A 17392-nucleotide genomic window follows, 5' to 3' on the forward strand; every position below is an offset into this window, starting at 1 on the left:
ATCCCATGGAGTGCTGTCTCCCGGGCAATTTAAAACAGAGCATAATGAGAATTAAACATAATGAGCAGCTATTTATGTCAATCACGGGTTTCGAAGTAGCACCTCAAAAACAATTTTACAGTATTCACTTCACTTCCAATTACTTCTACCCCCCAAGATATAGTGATAACCGAGAAGCTTCTTGTTATGGGGTAATGATGTGCTGATGCCAAAATAACATTCAAGGAAATTGGTTCTGTTGTGCCAAATGATTAACGAGGCAGACACAGCCATTTCTTTGCTGAATGTTAATGTGCTCCTGAGAATTTTTTCTCACCATACCCCATTACTGGAAGGCTTTTGCGTACGGGCCATTTGACGTAACAGCCAATAGGATGACCCGTCTCTTCCTTTAAGACAGTGTTTCTCAACCTTGGCAACTTGAAGATGTCCGGATTTCAACTCCCAGAATTCCCCAGCCAGCATTCGCTGGCTGGGGAATTCTAGGAGTTGAAGTCCGGACATCTTCAAGTTGCCAAGGTTGAGAAACACTGCTTTAAGACCTTTAGAGACCTTTTCTCCCGGTTCTGTCTACTGGCATGAACACAACAACATGAATTATTATTGTTATTTAAATGTTATGTTGTAAATAAATCATTCAGTGCGATCCGACTTCTCGATATTAGTGTTGATTGGGTTTTCTTGAAGTGCTGATTAAAAGGCGGTGAAGGCGAGATAAGCAAACACATCAGAGGATGAGCAGGAGGGAAGTAGCAATAGAAGAAGGGTAGCTGGCATAATTTCTTATGGGATGACGAACATAAAACGCACAAATACTTTCAAAATCATTTAATTAGAAGAACTTTACTGCAACAATGGCTCAAAATCAAAAGAATCCACTATGTGAAAACCCCAAATTGGCTATCACCAACAGAAAGAACGACACACCCAAATTTTACAGATTGGAACAAAATCCTAAGATACAGAGATCTTAATTGACAGACAGGGAAATTTAAAAAACAGTTGAAGAATTGGCAGCTCAGAATATGAAAGTTGATTGGCTAACTTACCTCCAAATTAAAACCAAGTACAATAAAGACACTAAAATATATGGTATTGAAACAGAACCACACGAATTGGATAAAATTATTCAAAGTCCGGACAGAAAGATGATAGGGAAAATATACAAATTCCTCTTGAAGTATCAAATGGAAGAGGAAATTGTAAAGTTATAGCATCCAAAATTGATAGCAAGGTTCTAAGTTATGGCGGTGTTTTTCTCCTGCCCTTTAAGCAGATCGGTAATAAAGAAAGTCCATTGAACCCATGATAAGTATAAGGACATCTATTTGCATTGACTTCCATATCAGTTTGAAAAGTTTGAAAATTCCACTCCATATTATTGCATTATGAATATTCCTCGCAGTTGCAAAAATGAAAAAAAAAGTATATTACTGGCTGCCAAAATTTTCCCTATCTTGGGAGTGAAAGATACTGGGCAAAAATTGTCTAGAAGAGGGACATTACGTGGTGTGGTGGTTGAGGTGCTAGAAATTGGGGGAACCACGAGTCCTAGGCCTCTCTTAGATACAAAGCCTTGGCCTTGGACTTCTAGGTTCTATCTCAGCCCTAGGAAGGAGGTGATGGGAAACCGTTTCTGAAAATTTCGTCAGCAACTGTAGGTCCAAGCAGTTGTCGGGAGTCAACACAAACTCAGAGGGACAAAACAAAATGAAAAAAACATTTTGGAGAACACGGAGAGGGACATTTAAGAGGCCACCCAATGAGATCAAGTTAAAACCCTATCTGCATTTCAATATTTCTTCAGTCATACAGCTAGTCTGCAGGCTTAACGTTTTCTAACATTCCCAAACCCTTTATTACTGCTTTTTCATTCGCTTTTCTTGTACGTTAACATTAATAGCATTTGGCACATCATTATCATTCCCATGCAAATGTTTAAAATACTTCTTCCGGCCCTTCCCTTTTATGCCAAATAATTTCATAACTTGACTCTGCGGGAGTGTCCTTAATTAGCACTTTTTACCCACTTCACAAGAAGTTTTTATTTCCTAAAAGAATAAAAGACGTTTCTTGCTATCCACTCCGTTGTTTGATATTGTCTTTTTCTCTCTTGATCCACAGGGCCACATCTTCCTTCCTGTTTTTTGTTTTTTTTTACAGCTGTCATTCTCTCTGTTTTTTCAAAATGTGTTTTTTGTTTTCTTACATACCATTTTAAATATACATTCACATAATTATTATCCTTCTTTACATTTCTCATTCTTATACATTTACTATTTCATTTAATAGGTTATAATATATACAATTTGGGTTGCTTTATTTGCCATCCCCTTCTCCTGTTGTAACACCACCTTATTTTCCCTTTATTTTCTTCCTCCCTCCCTTCTCTACTTCCTTCCTCCTCTCCTTCCCCTTCCTTCTTTCCTTCCCTCTCTCCTACTCCTACTCTTCCCCTTCCCCTTCCTACCCTCTCTCCTTCTCTTCCTCCTCTCCTTTCCCTTTCCTTTTTCTCTCCCTCCCTTCTCTACTTTCTTCCTTCCTCCTCTCCTTCCCCTTCCTTCTTCCCTTCCCTTTCTCCTACTCCTACTCCTACTCTTCCTCTTCCCCTTCCTACCCTCTCTCCTTCTCTTCCTCCTCTCCTTTCCCTTTCCTTTTTCTCTCCCTCCCATCTACTTTCTTCCTTCCTCCTCTCCTTCCCCTTCCTTCTTTCCTTCCCTTTCTCCTACTCCTACTCTTTCTCTTCCCCTTCCTACCCTCTCTCCTTCTCTTCCTCTCCCTTCCATCCTCTTCTCCTTACCTCTTTCTTCTATCCCCCATCTTCCTTTCATTCTCTCCTCCTCTCACTCTTTCTTTTCTATTGTTGTTTCAGATCTTCAGATGTTTCCTTGGGATGGTATTTCCGCAAACCCAAATATAATTTGGAATCATTTCTTATTCCCTTACTTTCGCTAATCTATCTTAACTATGCAGTGGTGGGTTTCAAATTCTTTTAGACCCTATTCTGTAGGTGTGGCCTGTTTTGTGGGAGTGGCTCAGTGGTCATGTGACTGGGTGGGAGTGGCTTGGTGATCATGTGATCAGGTGGGCGTGACTAGGTGGGTAAAGTCATGTGATTGGGTGGGCATGGCCAACTCGATGTCACTCACATGGAGGGGCACCTGGCCTGGCTTCTCCTTGCCCCTCCCCTGTCATATTCTTCACCATAAGTTTTGTTTTATCTTTATTAATCTTCAAACCCGCTACTTCTCTGTATTCTTCAGCAGTCATTCTCTTACGTGCATTTTTCTCATCCATGATCTTTCTCACTCCATCATGCCAAAAAGCTTTCTTTGCTATATAGGCAATCTTCGACTTCAGATCACAATTGAGCCCGGAATTTCTTAAGCGAGACATTTGTTAAGTGGGTTTTGTCTCATTTACAACCTTTCTTGCTGCTATACTTGTTAAATTAGTAACATGGTTGTTAAGTGAGTCTGGCATCCCTTGAATGTCAGAAGGTCACAAAAGTGACCCCTGGACATGCAATCGTCATAAATATGAATCAACTGTCAAGCTTCTGAATTTTGATCTTATGACCATGGGGATGCTGTATTTTTCCCCAATGCTGTTGTAACTTCAAATGGCCACTCACTGTTGTAAGTTGAGGACCACCTATATTTGTCATTCTTTTTCTTTCTTTTCATGACCCTGCAATCCTTTGTCTCAGGGTGGAGTTAGGACAACTGGATGGAGCTGAGCGTTTACTGGCTGGATGCCCTTCCCGATGCCTATGTGGAGTTCACAGTAGATATTTGCCCTTTGTGCCCTGATAGATTAACATCTGCTACCTAGAATTGAACTCTCAACCTCCCTTCCAAGTGGGAAGCGAGTATCGTCACTCCTAGGCCACTGTGCCACTCACCTGTATTTGTAATGTAATTCCACATATTTTTATGACACATAGTAAACATATGTTTCTTTACTCTGTTCCGGCGGTTTTCACATTCTTCTTCCTTATGTCGACTGCCTATTGAGTGATTCATCTCTCTTCAAATACTTTTTAATACAGGATTTGTATTTTCTGTTAATACAGATATTCTTTTTTCATTCTTGTCTCTTCTTTCCTTCCTCCCATGATGGATGTCTCATTCTTTAAAACTTTTTCGTACAGACAGTGTATTGTACTGCAGATAATCCTTGTTTATCAATTTCCTCATTTATTGACTATTCACAGCAGTGGTGGGTTTCAAAAATTGTTCAAACCTACTCTGTGGGTGTGGCCTCCTTTGTGGGAGTGGCTTGCCACCCATGTGACCGGATGGGAGTGGCTTGCCACCCATGTGACCGGATATGAAGATGCCGACGACACTTGTCAGAACCACCTTAAATTACCTCGCACACAGCACTGGCATGCATAAGAATAGGATGCAAACTTGTTTTTTAAAAGGCATCTTTGGTTTGCGTTAAAACAACTTCAACACACGCAATGTTCTGATTGCACCACAAACGCAGTCGTCATCCTTACCTTTCACAGAGGCACTGAGTTTTATAAATAGGAGCAGGATAGTGTAGAATAATCATATCCAAGGACCAGTGGTGGGTTTCAAAAAATTTTGGAGCCTCTTCTGTAGGTGTGGCCTGCTTTCCTGGTCCATTGCTGGAACCTCTTCTAACCGGTTAGGTAGATTTGACGAACCGGTTCTACCGAATAGGTGCGAACTGGTAGGAACCAACCTCTGATTCACAGTTGCCAGCTATACTTCTCCATCTCTTCTGGTCTAAATGCCACCTTCCCTCACCTCTCTACCTCTTAGCAGAAGAGAGATCTATTTTCTGGACCAATAAAATGCTGAAAATGACCATCCATCCTGCAAGTCCTTAACTCCACTACAATTCTACTTATTTAAAGGAGCTTATATGTTCTAGAGCTAAGAGCTGCTTTTGAGAGCAGATGTTGTAACAGCATGAGCTCTGGCATAAATTAATCTCGGCACACAGTATGATAAATCATGCTGTCCATACCTAAATGGATTTTTTTTAAAAAAAATCTAAATTCATGTCGAGTTTTTTTCCTTGCCATGCAGGTGTCAAGGACGTAGGAGCCCTCACCCCACTTCCAAATACAGTCACCATTTTAGCCTGGCATAGGAACAGTGGTGGGATTCAGCCGGTTCGCACCTATTCGGGAGAACCGGTTGGTAACTTTCTAAATAGTTCGTAGAACCGGTTGTTGGAAGAAATCTCCTTTTGTTTTTTCCCACTTTACAGGGCTAATCCTGTAAGGAAGGCAGGAAGGAAACATTCTGGTGTTGTTTCTAGCCTCATCTTTATTGCCCTGCTTACAGAAACTGCCTCTCCGGTTAACCCTTATTACCATTGTAACAACTAAGGCGAAGCGCCCATTGACCTGAGTGACATTGAGTTGGCCACGCCCACCCAGTCACATGACCACCGAGCCCCACCTACCCAAATGGTCATTAGGGAGAGAACCGGTTGTTAAATTATTTGAATCCCACCACTGCATAAGAATATCAAACTATTACATCATTAATATTGTGAACTTTATGACAGAAACTATTTCAAGGTCTTACAAAAAAAAAACAACAGACTTCATATATCACAGTGCACTAAAATGGAAACGATTTCAAAGGACGTGGCTTTTCAGGTAGTGGGCAATCTTGTTCCAGTCAGCCAGAAGTCATTTTTTGAGGGGGAAAAACACACATTTCCCTGCAAGATGCAGTATTCATTTCTCTTCTTCCATTATTACTCCGATGTCCATAGTCCAATAGTATCACCCAGGTGAATGAGGGGAGAAAAACATGAAAAGAAGGACAAAGTAAAATACTAATGATTATCTTGAGTGCGTCAGCATGCCACTTTGCAATATTTTATGATAGGTCCCATATCTCTTGTACTTATAACTCTTGGTCCTTTTTGTTGATAAGAATAAAGATTTTTTTTAAAAAAAACCCTTTCTTATTTTAGGTTCAACTCCTTGATTGCTGGAGGTTTTCAAGAAAAGATTGCACATCCCTTTGTTTGGGATGATATAAGGACCCCTGCCTTAGGAAGAGGGTTGGACTAGAAGACCTCCAAGGTCCCTTCTAGCCATATGGCTCTGTTATTCTACATTCTGCTACTCAGTAAAGTTGAGGCCAACTTTCTAAATGATTGCTGTTGAACCTAGTTCAGTTATTAACTACTTATACATAATTTCCTATTTAAATTAGTTTCCCCCTTTCATGAACTAGGGAGGCAAATTATACCACTGATCTTCTGTTAATTACAAATCCCAGCTTTTTTTTTTTGCAGTGCCCCAGCAAGCTGAAAAACAGCAGGTGAAGTCACATTTGTTGTGAGAACCTGACTCCATTAGTGGTTTGGGGCAAATGATTAGATATAGTAATTAAACTTGCCGCTGTGCCAGCAGCATAGATATGTATCTTAACATACTAAGGGAGAAAAATGGGACGGTGGAAAGACTGAAAAGAACGCCTTATTTATTTTGCATGTTTTATATTTACAGAGGCAGAGTTAGCCCTACAATGTACTTCCTTATCCTTTCCTTCTCAACACAACATACCTGTTATATCTAAGGTAACACAAAAAGCGCTGTCAGATTAGACGGCTTTCTGTTGTTTGATTCCAATTTGAAACAAAGCAGGCAGCACTAAGTGATTTGGTCTGACTTTTAAAGTTGCTAGGATATAAATAATGTTAATCTGTAGAGAATCAACAGATAATCAGAAGGTGCCTTTCCCTGCTAGCAATGCTCAGTTATTGAATGGTGACTGAGATCGGAATAAAAACCTAGCCACAGCCTGGGGCAAAGGGGAGTTCCCTGCCTTCAATCAATCAATCAATCAATCAATCAATCTGTTGTGTACTACAGTTTCCTCTCTGGTCCATTTGGCTAGAGGGGCGTGTCCTTGTTTCTGATTGGTTACCTGTTTGACAGCTGGGGTATATAAAGAGCTGTCAAACAGGGCTCAGCTGTTGCCAGTTAGCTAATACGCGCGAAATGCGAAGTGCCGCGTTAGGCAACCTGTTAGAAATAAACTGTTAGCTGACTTGAAGTCCTGGCTCACCTCTGTTTGTCTCCCAGCTAGAACACAATCAATCAATCAATCAATCAATCAATCAAACAAACAAACAAATCAATCAATCAATCAATCAGTATGAGTTGAGCAGGTGAAAAAAATGTCCCAGTATCATCATATACATTCAGCAATGGTATTGATTGAATATTATGTGAATCAATTACCTTTGCAAGTGGCTTTGAGATGTCTGAAATCACCACAAGACCCACCTTAAGTCCATACGCTCCTCCAGAGTTCCAGAGAAGTGTCATTTTCAACCCTACTTCACCATGCAAGAAACTTAATATGGATACATAACTTAAAGTCCTAGACATATCCAGTGGTAGGAAGAAGAATCCGAACTGGGTTCCAAGTCGTGAGAAAGGCACTGGAAATAAAATGGAGGCCGATTGGAAAGAAGGACTCTGTTTATTGATGAGCAGAAACAATAACAGCATGTAGTTCTGGGACAGCTGACAAAATGGTTGAATAAGTGGATGGAACTTTCTAGGTTTCTGTGACTTTGAAGTTTGAACTATGCTTGGGATTGTGCAACGAAGGGGCTTTTGTGTCTTGTTATTTTAATGGTAAGGGACACGGTGGCTCAGTGGCTAAGACGCTGAGCTTGTCGATTAGAAAGGTCGGCAGTTCGGGGATCCGAATCCCTAGGGCCGCGTAACGGAGTGAGTTCCCGCTACTTGTCCCAGCTTCTGCCAACCTAGCAGTTTGAAAGAATGTAAAAATGCAAGTAGAAAAATAGGAACCACCTTTGGTGGGAAGGTAACAGCGTTCCATGAACCTTTAATCATGCTGGCCACATGACCACGGAGACGTCTTCGGACAGCGCTGGCTCTTCGGCTTTGAAATGGAGATGAGCACCGCTCCCTAGAGTCGGGAATGACTAGCACATATGTGGGAGGGGAATTTTTACCTTTACCTTTATTTTATTGGAGGTGGGTTAATCCTATTATGTCCTAAAAGGTCATGCCCACCCTTAGAAATTCTGTGGGGGGGGGACGCAAATTCTTAATCCCATCACCTGGAATTGAAGGTGTTTTGTTTGTGAATAAATCAACCCAGTCTTTCTTAATGGGCACAAAATATCCACCTCTAAAGACTTCAGGTATCTGCTGAAGGCTGTTGGGGTCGCCTTTTGCCTTTATTAAGCTTTCCCCCCTCTATTTCTCCTTTGGGGACATATAATATTCTGTCTCTTTTAATATCCCCCAACACATTTCATTCTCTGGCGTGGGGGAAGGAGGGTTTTACACCGAACCTTTTCATATAGTCCAAGTGTGGCTATTCGTAGTTGAATTTATTTAATATTAAGTGACTCATTAAATCATATTTAATTTTGTAATTATATTTAATTTTAGAAAATAAAGATGCTCATGATTTCTAGGGACTGCGTGTTAATACAGGTATAATTTTGTTGGCAAAAGGAATGGTTTATCATGTCTTTTCCAAGATATTTGATAACTCCCCAGTTGTGTGTGGAGGTGTTCGCCGTCCAATACAAACCAGAGTCAACCCTGTTTAGCTTTTGAATTCAGCCAATGTCAGGTAGATGCTGCCACCTTCTGGAATTTTCATTTAGTTTTAATTTCATTTAAATGGAATTACTGTAAATAGCCTTTTCTGCTCCTGTTCTGCTCCCTTTTTTTGAGCACAACCCATATACACTACAAACAGTTGCAATTGATTATGAAAATCTGCTTCTCAGCCTCAGTGTTTCTCCATATGGTCACAAATCTGGATTATATTCTATTTTTATCCATCTCAGTGTGCAGGAAATTATGTGACACCGGTAAATGGTCTTATTGTTTAATCTCATTTACCAGTAATTGATGAGTTTATCTATCTTCCATTCCCCAAAGTCTATTCTTAATCACCAAAAGTATCTTTTCCAAGTGACGCAAGCTGCATTGCAAAACTTGGAAAAGACACCTTTCGGTGATTAACTTTGGGGAATGGAAGATAGATAATCTTTTCAGCTTGCATCTCAAAAAGGTTATAATCATCTATTCAGATATAGAGGAGAAAACACGTGGAATTTATATTCAGGAGATAATGTTTGGAAAAATGTACCCGTTTTTGGGCAAATGTAGCCATTGTATTAGAGAAAAGCAAGATTTTTAAAAAAATGTGGCAAGGCAAAGAAATTGTGATTTTTGTTTCATTAGCCAAATGGATGGAGAAATGCTACAGAATGAATTTAAGGCTACCAGAATGAAGAACCCAATGTCTCCATTGGAATAATGTTCTGTTCCCACTACCTGCAAATTAAGATCTATAAATTCTAAAAAACATTATAAACGTAAAAGTATAGGATTACTCTCAGGGGTGGGCTGCTGTGGGTTCACATGGGTTCAGGCAAACCCCCAAATCTCACTCCTGACTGGCTTTGCCCCGCCCCACCCACCCCACCCCTCCCAACGCACCCCTCCCCTCCCCTCACAGGAGTCTCCACCCAGCCCATTCATCATGCTAGGTAAGAACAGGGTCCATGCAGAGGCTCGGGGAGGGGCTTACTGGAGGTTCTGGAAGTCCAGAAATGGTCCCAGAAGTTCTAAAAGGGCCTCTGGAGCCCGGCGGGGAGGAGAAGCACTTTTCGCTCTCTTGGAGGCTTGAGGAAAGCCTCCGGAGCTTGGGGAGGGCAAAAAACACCCCGCCCCATGGTGTAGGAGACTGACTAGACCATGTCCACCTTGGACATGCCCTCCCAGCAACCGGGCAGCAAACCCCTTGCTGCAATTTTTGAAGCCCACCCCTGATTACTTTGCAGATCGTTCAGTACAAATTTTTGTAACAGTGATAGGAAAGAAATGTTTTATACTGTTCCTGTTTCATTAAGTTGTGTCTTGATAAAGCATGTCAGGAATGGGTTCCCCTTTCCAATCTCAATTGTATGTATGTATGTATGTATGTATGTATGTATGTATGTATGTATGTATATATCTCTATCATCTCTATCTCTATCTCTATCTCTATCTCTATCTCTATCTCTATCTCTATCTCTATCTCTATCTCTATCTCTATCTCTATCTCTATCTCTATCTCTATCTCTATCTCTATCTCTATCTCTATCTCTATATCATCTATATCATCTATATCTATATCTATATCTATATCTATATCTATATCTATATCTATATCTATATCTATCTATATCTATATCTATATCTATATCTATATCTATCTATATCTATATCTATATCTATATCTATATCTATATCTATATCTATATCTATATCTATATCTATATCTATATCTATATCTATATCTATATCTATATCTATATCTATATCTATATCATCTATATCATCTATATCTATATCTATATCTATATCTATATCTATATCTATATCTATATCTATATCTATATCTATATCTATATCTATATCTATATCTATATCTATATCTATATCTATATCATCTATATCTATATCTATATCTATATCATCTATATCTCTATCTCTATCTCTATCTCTATCTCTATCTCTATCTATCTATCTATCTATCTATCATCTATCTATCTATCTATCTATCTATCTATCTATCTATCTATCTATCTATCTATCTATCTATCTACCTACCTACCTACCTACCTACCTACCTACCTACCTATCATCCATCCATCCATCCATCCATCCATCCATCCATCCATCCATCCATCCATCCATCCATCCATCCATCCATCCATCCATCCATCCATCCATCCATCCATCCATCCATCCATCCATCTATCTATCTATCTATCTATCTATCTATCTATCTATCTATCTAATCTTCATTCTTGGGAAAGTATAAGATTTTACCACTGGGTGGCAATGTACTTCAGCAAAAATAAAAATCCAGGCATTTAACCTCATGAGCATAGCAAAAATAGCTACTGAAGAAAGATCCTTAGAGAAAACACCAGTAATTACCATGCAGTTTTGAATACTGGTGGTATTCAATTGTGATTGTGTGGGGTGTAACTTTTCTCTTCTTCCCCAGGTTCTGGGAATAGAATTAATTGGAGTGAACCACAGATAACCTCCCTAAAGAAGTCTAACTCAGGACAACATGAGATTGTAGGAGACTGATGAAGATATCTGATTATTTGTGGTCAATAAGAATATTTTTCTGTTGCTGGTTTTTTTTTTTTTACCGTTTCTTGTGTGGCTTTTCCTCGTATTCTGAGACCCCTGATGTAGTTGAGATGAGTGGCCTTAGAGCAGGGGTCTCCAACCCCTAGGCTGTGGCCCATCAGAAGCAGTCGGTGAACATGCATAATATGCACACAGCAGCTCCACTTATGCGTGGTATGGGTGGGCGAGTGCATGCGTGCGCATCTCCATTTGCACATGTGTGCCTCAGGGGTGGGTTATGGCAGTCACTACTGCTGGTTCGCTCATGGGTGCACTGCTATACAATAAAAATTGTTGTGCGCATGCGCAGAAGCAAAAAACAAGATGGCGCTGCCCAAAGAACCGGTCACTGCCGGTTCCAGGGACCCAGGCTGCCAAACCACTACCGGTTTGGCCGAACTGGTCCGAACCAGTAGGAACCCACCACTGATGTGCCTGCTACTTGCACAAATGGATTGGAGACTGCTGCCTTAGAGTAGCAATAGCAATAGCAGTTAGACTTATATACTGCTTCATAGGGCTTTCTGCCCTCTCTAAGCGGTTTACAGAGTCAGCATATCGCCCCCAACAACAATCCGGGTCCTCATTTCACCCACTTCGGAAGGATGGAAGGCTGAGTCAACCCTGAGCCGGTGAGATTAGAACCGCTGAACTGCAGATAGCAATAGCAGTTAGACTTATATACTGCTTCATAGGGCTTTCAGCCCTCTCTAAGCGGTTAACAGAGTCAGCATATATCGCCATCACAGTCTGGGTCCTCATTTCACCCACCTCGGAAGGATGGAAGGCTGAGTCAACCCTGAGCCGGTGAGATTAGAACCACTGAACTGCAGATAACAGTCAGCTGAAGTGGCCTGCAGTACTGCACCCTAACCACTGCGCCACCTCGGCTCCTATTGAATGTCTTCCTTACATGATATTAATTCAGAGCAGCATGGAATTGATAATGTGCCATCAAAGTCATTGTCAACTCTTTGAAACCACACCAGATTTTCTGCATGCAAATCTGTCCCGAATTTAGTCTTTCGGGACTTCCAACGATCCACTCGTCATCACTATCACTAAATCTATCTGCCTTATTGCTGGTCATCCTCTTCTATTCTTCCTTCAAATTTCCTACATTAGGGCCTTCTCTACTGAACTCTGTCTTCACACAATTCAATAGGATGTAATAGAAATAAGAAGCGTGGAAGGCTGTACCTCAAATATAGATTGTTGTTGATAAAAAGTCATGAAATCTCAATGTGGTTCATGTACACTTTTTAAAATATGTTTTTTGAGTGATGCATTGATTTGTCTCACCAGATACTGGTTTAGAAATTGTAGGAAGCAGAATATTCACACCATGGGTGACCTTGTATAATGTTGATACTGCAGTTTCCAGGAATGCCAAAGTAATGGCAGTGATAGGAATTCTGGAAGTAATTTTTCCTAGATGTCTGGGAAAGACCAAGTTGGGAACAAATATAAAACAGGGATTGAAAGCAGTGGGGGGGGAGGGGAATTCAATTTTTTTGACTACCAATTCTGTGGGTATGGCATGAGGGGCATGGCAGGGGAAGGATACTGTAGAATCTCCATCCCCTCATCCCACTCCAGGGGAAGGTTACTGCAAAATGCCCATTTCCTCCCGATCAGCTGGGACTCGGGAGGCAGAGAATAGATGGAGGCAGGGCCAATCAGAGGTGGTATTTACTGGAAGAGCCGAGGTGGCACAGTGGTTAGGGTGCAGTACTGCAGGCCACTTCAGCTGACTGTTATCTGCACTTCAGCGGTTCTAATCTCACCGGCTCAAGGTTGACTCAGCCTTCCATCCTTCCGAGGTGGGTGAAATGAGGACCCAGACTGTGGGGGCAAATATGCTGACTCTGTAAACCGCTTAGAGAGGGCTGAAAGCCCTATGAAGCGGTATATAAGTCTAACTGCTATTGCTATTGCTATTGGTTCTCCGAACTACTCAATATTTCCACTACCGGTTCTCTAGAACTGGTCAGAACCTGCTGAAGACCCACTTCTGATTGAAAGGGCTTCGGTCAAGAGGCTCTTTAGCTATAACAGACAAAAGATCATTTGCAGATTCCTTTTCCTTCAATTTAAATTTTATTAAAAGAGTTCTAAGGTACTGCATCCAGTACATGATATTTATTACCAAAATTATTAACAAATATACAAAACTTATATATGGAATATTTATTACATCCTTTTATTCCTCTATAATACTGCATTTGTTCAAGTAGGTCACCTACAGTGTAAACTTCCCTCAATTTGAATCTCGACTAGTTTGGGAAAGGCCCTCTAACATCACGTAGATAGGAAATTAAAATTTTATTTGGCTTTGACTGGCAACATCTGATTCTTGCATTTGGCACGTTGGAAGAAGTATCTACAGTGCAGAAAGGAGGCATAATTTTTAGGATTTGATTTTGAATCGTAGTTTTTAAAAGCTGAGGAGAGAGACTCCGCATACATTAATTTGATATTAGTAATAATGCATATGACACACGGGTCAGTTATTCTCCCTTCCACTTCACTCAAATCTTTTGCTCTTTAGCCTCTTCATTAGGATTTGCTGGTAAAAAAAAAATCTTCCATTTTATTGATGATTTCCTGTATCCTTTTTCTTTTATAAACAAAGAGGAAGAAATCATCGACTGGAGACGGCTTTCTACACACAATTCCATGTGAATTGAAATGTATAGATTTTTACACGCAGATGTAAAAAAAGTTAATAAGTGGTCCATGGATGTGAGTGCGCGCTTGGGTGTCTTAAAGTCAGCAAGATGATAATGTCATTCTAATCCAGAACCAAATGTTCAATGTGTAGTCTTTGAAAGATAAAATTTTAAAAAAAAAATCCCACCAAATTCTTCCCACCTCTCTTTCTCTCCTGCTTTATCATCGTTTACAAATGTAGCTTAAAATAACTTCATAAAGCTGATCCAGAGAGTGCTCTGACTCATTCAAACTCTCCTGCATTCTCCCTCAAGCATCGTATTGCTAATTGTAAGAGGCCATCCCACCAAATGTCTCACGTCAGACGGGTACGAGTTTAGATGGCGGCATTTGAGTATCAAGCACTTGGCCTTTTTAGTTACCAAAGAGTCCCACTCCCCTCTGTGGCGCCATACATTTCCGCCAGCTTCCTAAAGCGTGGTCCCCAGTCTGTCAGATAGTCATAGCTCTGTTCTGAGTCCGTAGTTACAGACTGTAAGGAACTGAGCGATTCGGCCGCTGAGCCGTTGCCCTCAAACATATAGGTCTGGAGGGAGTCGAAGGGAGGAGCCCAGAGGTCCATGTCCGCTTCGTAGAGTTTGGCCAATACGTAGCTGTGAACACTGCTGTCCATTGTGCAGGCCTGAGGGACGTATCTTGAGAGGCTTTCGATCTCTGGCATCATGTCTTGTCGGTTCTTCATGAACGCTTGGGCCTCCCTGGGATTCCACAGGGCAGAGATGTCGAAAGCTTCCGTATCTTCTTCCCCACCGCCTTCGTCGTCATATCGGACAATGTTCTCATGGATATTCTCGTCCTCATCAAGCATGTATGGCTGCTTCCGGTGTCTCTTCATGGATAAGATCAGCAGCACCAGAACTAAATGAAATAGAAATAAGATTAAGATTAAGATTAAGATTTAGTTTATTTGTATGCTGCCCTTCTCCGGGAGGGACTCAGGGCGGCGAACAACTCAAAAGGGGAAAAGGGGACACAAACACAATACACGTAATTAAAATACACAAGAGTCACACAACCATACAAGTCGAGAGGGGAGGGAACTCATCAACCCCAGGCCTGCCGGCACAGCCAGGTTTTGACGGCTTTCCGGAAGGCCTGGAGAGAGGTGAGGGTCCGAATCTCTGCGGGGAGTTCATTCCAAAGGGTCGGAGCAGCCACAGAGAAGGCTCTCCTCCAGGTAGTCGTCAGTCGGCATTGGCTGGCGGATGGAATTCGGAGGAGGCCTAATCTGTGGGATCTGATCGGTCTTTGGGAGGTAATTGGCAGCAGGCGGTCTCTCAAGTACCCAGGTCCAATACCATGAAGGGCTTTATAAGTTACGACTAGCAGCAATTCTTCTTCACTCAAGACAAATCAACCAGAAATATTTCATATGTAAAAGTAATCAAAGAGGTCTACTCTCCCCCCCCCCGCTCAAAATTGCTACCACTATAGCGGTAATCCTCAACCTACAACAGATCATTTAGTGAGCGTTCAAAGTTGATAATACCATTAGAAAGAAGTGACTTAGGATCGTTTTTTCACACTTATGATCCCTGGAGTATTCCCCCCCCCCCGCATGATCAAAATTGAAGGTGCTTGGCAACTGGCTCATATTTATGACGGTTGCAGTGTCCTGGGTTCGTGAGATCACCTTTCGTGACCTCCTGACAAGCAAAGTCAATGGGGAAGCTGGATTCACGCAGCAACGTTCTTACACCATTAACAACTACACGGATTCACTTAACGACTGCGGCAAGAAATGTTGTAAAATGGGGCAAAACTCATTTAACAAAGGTTTCGCTTTGCAACAGAAATTTGGGGCTCAATTGTGGTCATAAATCGAGGACTACCTGTGGTGATTTAGCATTACAGCCCAACAAATCTTGCCTGAAGACTTATTAGATTTGTTTTTGAGATTTTACGTATACTTACCAAGCAAAACGAAAATGCAAGCTAGAATGGCAATTAACGCTCCTCTGCTCAGGCTGACAGGGAGCACGTAGGCCTCTGCGTTACAGGACATCACAAGGCCCTTCTCGTCACAACTGCAAACATGAATGGTCACTGTCCCAGTACTGCTCAGCACAGGACGCCCATTGTCCGCTATTAAGATGGGAAGATAAAAGGTATTCTGCTCCTGTTGCCGAAATCCCGACCTCTTGGTTAAAATCCAAGCTGTGTTGTCTAAAGAGAAAGAAAGAAGAGAAAAAAAGAAAGAAAGAAAGAATGAAAAAGAAAACAATACTTATCCACAATGCTAAAATATCAAATATACCTATTGCAAAATTGATTTTTGGATTAGTTTTGTAAACTTACAGCATTATGTTTAATGTTAATGTTTAATAAATTTATATGCCACCCAATCCCGAAGGACTCTGGGCAGCTTACATAAAAACAGTTAAAAGAATACTAAAAAGTTTAAAAAGTGGAAAGAGAAGGCAGTTAAAAGGCACAACATGCAACTCAACCTTAGTGGGGCTGGACCTCATTCAAGAGGTCAACAGCCCCAGGCCTGCCGGAAAAGCCAGGTCTTAATAGACTTTTGGAAGGCCGCGAGAATGGGGAGGATCTGGATCTCTGGGGGTAGATCGTTTACTTTTATCTACAGGTGCAACATAACCACTTTTGCAATATGCAATTGTTTGTGAGTTACTCTAGACCTGTGATGGCAAACCTATGGCATGTGCGCCCAATGTGGCATGCGGAGCTATGTCACCTGGCACATGCGGCCTTGCCTGTTCGTCTTCCGGGTTTCTGGCATGCACGCATGCACGACAATCAGCTGTCCTTCGCGCATGATGCAGTGCCAAAAACTGGTATGTGCATGGGCGCTGGCCAGCTGATTGTGGGGTGCACATGTGTGCCAGAACCGGAAGCTTGGCTTTTCCGAAGTGCGGTCCTTTCGCATGTGTGCCAGTGCTGAAAACTGGCCTGGGCATGTGCACCGGCCAGCTGATCATTAGGCACACATATGCGCTAGAACCTGGAAGTTTGGCTTTTCCGGAGTGTGGCACCGATGAGCGCGTGCACGATGTTTTTGCGCATCCTTTTCAGCACTCAGTGAGCACCATCACTGCTCTAGACTTTCAATGATACATAGTTCTCTGCCTTTGGAAGCTGGCTTGTTCATATCCATGCTGTGGATGATATTATTATTATTTGTGAAACATTTATTTATTTGCTCAATTGATATGGCATCTTGCTAGCCAGGTGATTTTGTTCATGCCTTTAGATATATTATTTCACCTGTATTTCTGACAATGAGCATAGTTGCACATAAGAAAATTGAATGAAAAGAGCAAATTAAAAGATGGTGGGCAGTGAAAAGGAAGGCGGGAGGAGAAGAAAGGAGAGAAAGAACATATAAAATAGAGATACCTAAGGCACGACAGTGCATTAAATTTCAGAATTTCAGTTTAAATATCCTGTACTCTTTTCTTATAGGTGAAACTATTTGGACGTTTTTGGAAACTTTAGGTT

General features: G+C 41.4%; 1 protein-coding gene and 1 long non-coding RNA gene across 2 annotated transcripts in view; one reads left to right on the forward strand and one right to left on the reverse strand.

Annotated features, from left to right (window-relative positions):
* LOC148049304 (uncharacterized) overlaps positions 1–9339 on the forward strand; it is a 33354-nt gene extending 24015 nt beyond the window's left edge. The window contains exon 3 of the long non-coding RNA XR_015695406.1: positions 9248–9339. This is a non-coding gene — a long non-coding RNA (uncharacterized LOC148049304). The remainder of the gene's footprint in view (positions 1–9247) is intronic.
* Positions 9340–13278: 3939 nt separating this feature from the next.
* CDH20 (cadherin 20) overlaps positions 13279–17392 on the reverse strand; it is a 75465-nt gene continuing 71351 nt past the window's right edge. The window contains exons 11-12 of the mRNA XM_087707581.1: positions 15845–16096; positions 13279–14788 (exon numbers count right to left, since the gene is read on the reverse strand). Coding sequence (XP_087563707.1) covers positions 14289–14788; positions 15845–16096 — 752 coding nt within the window. The 3' untranslated portion in view covers positions 13279–14288. The remainder of the gene's footprint in view (positions 14789–15844; positions 16097–17392) is intronic.

Source organism: Thamnophis sirtalis, unplaced genomic scaffold, assembly GCF_051295495.1.
Source record: "Thamnophis sirtalis isolate CommonGarterSnake01/CBP01778 unplaced genomic scaffold, rThaSir2_p1.2 scaffold_2, whole genome shotgun sequence".
NCBI classification, from domain to species: Eukaryota; Metazoa; Chordata; class Lepidosauria; order Squamata; family Natricidae; genus Thamnophis; species Thamnophis sirtalis.